The 3,460-nt window shown below is 45.2% G+C and overlaps 1 protein-coding gene across 1 annotated transcript; it reads right to left on the bottom strand.

The window, feature by feature from the left end:
* Positions 1 to 2,686: 2,686 nt before the first annotated feature.
* On the bottom strand, positions 2,687 to 3,106 carry BT62DRAFT_923000 (uncharacterized protein; the record flags this gene model as incomplete). Its single annotated transcript, XM_043184462.1, has 2 exons — positions 2,687 to 2,910; positions 3,013 to 3,106. 2 exons carry the CDS (start codon positions 3,104 to 3,106, stop codon positions 2,687 to 2,689), a joined length of 318 nt encoding a protein of 105 aa, XP_043035497.1.
* Between the last annotated feature and the right edge of the window lie 354 nt (positions 3,107 to 3,460).

The raw sequence follows: 3,460 nt of genomic DNA on the forward strand, positions 1-3,460 counted from the left end.
TGGCTATGATGCTATTATCATTATTATCAATTGATTCTCTAAAGCAATCTGTTACAATTTTTTCCTTTTTCTTTACCATTTTACCCCTATTTATGCTTAGTCAGGATGCATAGGACTGTGGGAGAGCTTAGTCATCACAACTAACCCACCCATCAAGTCAGCCCAGACAACAATGCTCAACGACACACAAGCACCCTTTTATGTATGGTAACAATGCCCAAGGACAACAGGCACTATAGACACAGACAAACACAATTAGTAGGAATATTATTAGCACAGCCTGTACAGTATTTAAGACCCACAGCTCTCGCTGGCATACCCCAGCTTTGAGCTAAAGTTTATAACTACCATTCTACCTTGAGTCTATCACTGACCTTGAGTCACACAGATGAAGGACTAATTTCATGAACTCAGCTGATCCCTCAAAGTGTGAAGAGACAGCTGTTTATCATGTGGTTCTGCTCACATGATGCTTGGGCCTAACAATTAGCTTGAAGCTTCCAACTTCCCTTTCTCAAGCCCAATTGTGCTGAGAAACCAAATGCCCTCTGCAACTCCTACCAACCCAAATTTTGATCACGAGTTCTTTGAACTCCTAGCTTCTATCGTCAGAACATTGATTGGCTTATTGGTGATCATCAAGCTGTGCTGGTGAAGAGGATCTGAGCATGTGCAAGGTGAAAACAGATACAGCAGAGTGTTATCCACTGACCACACTCACACCAACACACACACAAAACTCCTAGTTTGTGGAGGGATTATAATGCGATAAAGTAGTATTCAACAAATGTAATTGTTTTCTTCAATGAGATCACAGCGCACGAACAGTAATAGCATGCTTACAACAGTCTGAGGTCTCTCTAAGTCTCAAAGCTTTTTGTTTTATCAAAACAAGAGGTGGCAACTGGTGTTGCCAGGCCTCAAGGCAAAGGGATACTGCAGCTTAATACAATACATCGAAACACTCTCTCAAAACTCTCAAATGGTCTCAAGCACAGCTCAGATCAACACAAATCTCTAACACACACAATACACAACTCAAAGTGTCGCACTCTAAGCAAAAACCAATCACAAACATATCCACAAGTGCCAAAGAGCACAGATCTCTGTTCACAAGCTTCCAAACCGATCGTAGACCCACAGGATTCAAACCTATGTGATCCAGAGACACAAAACCCAATAAAACACCATCTGACAGACCAAAGGGTTTGAACCTCTGCCACCTGTAGCGCTGCATATCACAAATACCTCAGAAACTCAAGATGATGCCCTTCAGACACCGCTCTCTTATTCTCAGGTTAGAGCGCAATCCAAACCTCTTATCAAACTGGGCTTAAGTCCTTCATGAGCTTCGATGCCTCGCTTAGTTCTCACAGCTCTCTGAAGGGTATTCAATAATAAGTTTATTCTCTCGCCTGAAGTTACAAACACAAACCCAGAGCTAGAGTGCAAGGCTTTCTGTGCCCAATACACCACAACTGAGGGGGTCAGAAACTTTTTTTTCTACTCATACAATACTGTATTTAAATACTCTACTATGGTACTTACTAATACAATCCTACTATGGTATTCTCAAAGTGCAGGACTCCATGCTGGATCCCATGGGTACTATTCGCATGCGTATCACAGTTGCCGCACTTATTCGCTTCTGCGCCAGGACTGCACAAGGTTTCCTCGCTTAGCTGACCTCGGCTAGCTGGCCTAGCCCACTCTGCTCACTTTCTTCTTGCCTCGGTGACATATCTCTGACAGTGGTAGACTGTTCTGGACCCCCGGAGTTATCTCCTATGTCTGGAGTCAGCCACAATAGTTATGTTCTCTTCTCTAGTGTCTCAACATTCTCTCTGGCACATGAAACGCACCACTTCTGGCCTGGCATGTATTAATTAACTTTCCCAATATAGTATATGTCATACCATGGTATGATGTGGAGTCCCTCGCTGTGTTAAGCATGCTAAAGCACCATTAGTATGTGTGCGAGTCTCTGAGCAGCACATGTGCTATTCATCTCTGAGCATAATATTCCTCTACCTATCCCCTTGTTGCCATCATTGCATCTCTCTGTTCAGCACCCAGTTATTCAGATACCTTTCTTAGGGTCCTGGATCTCTGTTCTCAAGCATGTTCCATCAGTGCATCATTGATCAATGTGATCAGGATTGCTGATCATGTTTCGATCATATTCTTTTTATTTTTAGCATGTCCTCTCATGATAGTATTGGCACATTTAGGGCCAAGTGCTGAGATCTCACATGCAGTCTAACCCCTCTGGTATTAGTCTGTTACTAGGCCATGCACTCTGCTTATTGTTACTTCAGTTTAGCATTATGATAGCTAGGTTTCTGTGTGCTCTAGTCCTATTTTCTGTTACATGCTTACTGGACTGGAATGCAGTCCATGTATTTGCAATTTTTGCAATTTTACATGCCTGAACATGGAGAGAGCATGTCACTGGGGATGCCATTCCATCACTGCCTGGGTGATTAGGCATTATCAAGAATTCCAAAGCATTCAACGTATTCCACAAAATGTAACCCCAGACCTCCCCTTATATGACATCCCCAACTCTCAATGAACAACCTACCAGCTTCCAGAAGCCAGGCCTAGTGGCATGTATTAGGGGGATGGTCAAGAAGAAATGGGAAGACAGCACTCTCCCCAACCTGGAAACTGGCAGCCTCGCATCTCAAGAAACAATGGGATCTTTGTACCAGACACAATCCTCCATGGTGAGGACCATAACCTCCCAGAAGACTTCTTTGAACAGTCCCCCTCCCCTGATCTCTCTTCTGCCTCCTGAACCCATGGGATTGCCGACCATGCCAGGGACTCTCTCGATGCCCCTAGGATGGCTCGACGATCCCAACCCCCCACTCTTGGCAGCCAGCCTCATGACTCCCCCACTCCTACCTGAACCAACTTGAGGATGAGGAGGAACCCCCAGAACAACAATGAGCAATGACGAGTATGAGAAGAAACAGTATGGAGGTACTTCTCAACCTGAGACTTTACCATTCTCTTTAACTATGATGATGCCATCTGACAGGAAGAGCATAGGCAGCAGAATGAGCCACAGCCAGTACATGATGAATGTCCAAGCCACCATGAGAAAGAGGAGCAAAGAAGGGAGGCTGCTAAGTATGATGAGCAGAACAGAGAGCAGCAGCAAGAAATGGAGAGAGAGCAGTTGGCTTGAGCCAACTATGGACTACAACCTGAAGTTGCAAGCGTACTCATGCCAGTACGAGCTGACCCCTCCCTCTCAACTCCTGTTTTCTGAGAACCGAGCTCTGGAACCAGCGTCTGGAGTGAGAACTGATACCAAGGAGAAATCCATGCAGCAGAAGGAAGCACAGCAGAGTCTCCCCTCCGCCATCCTTGGACACTATGGGCTTCAAGTCCCTGAAAATGCCTATATCCCCACCCAGGCCCTCTGAGGGTTCCTTGGAAGCAGGGTGGT

This window comes from Guyanagaster necrorhizus (genome assembly GCF_019112545.1).
Source record: "Guyanagaster necrorhizus MCA 3950 unplaced genomic scaffold BT62scaffold_33, whole genome shotgun sequence".
Lineage (NCBI taxonomy): Eukaryota > Fungi > Basidiomycota > Agaricomycetes > Agaricales > Physalacriaceae > Guyanagaster > Guyanagaster necrorhizus.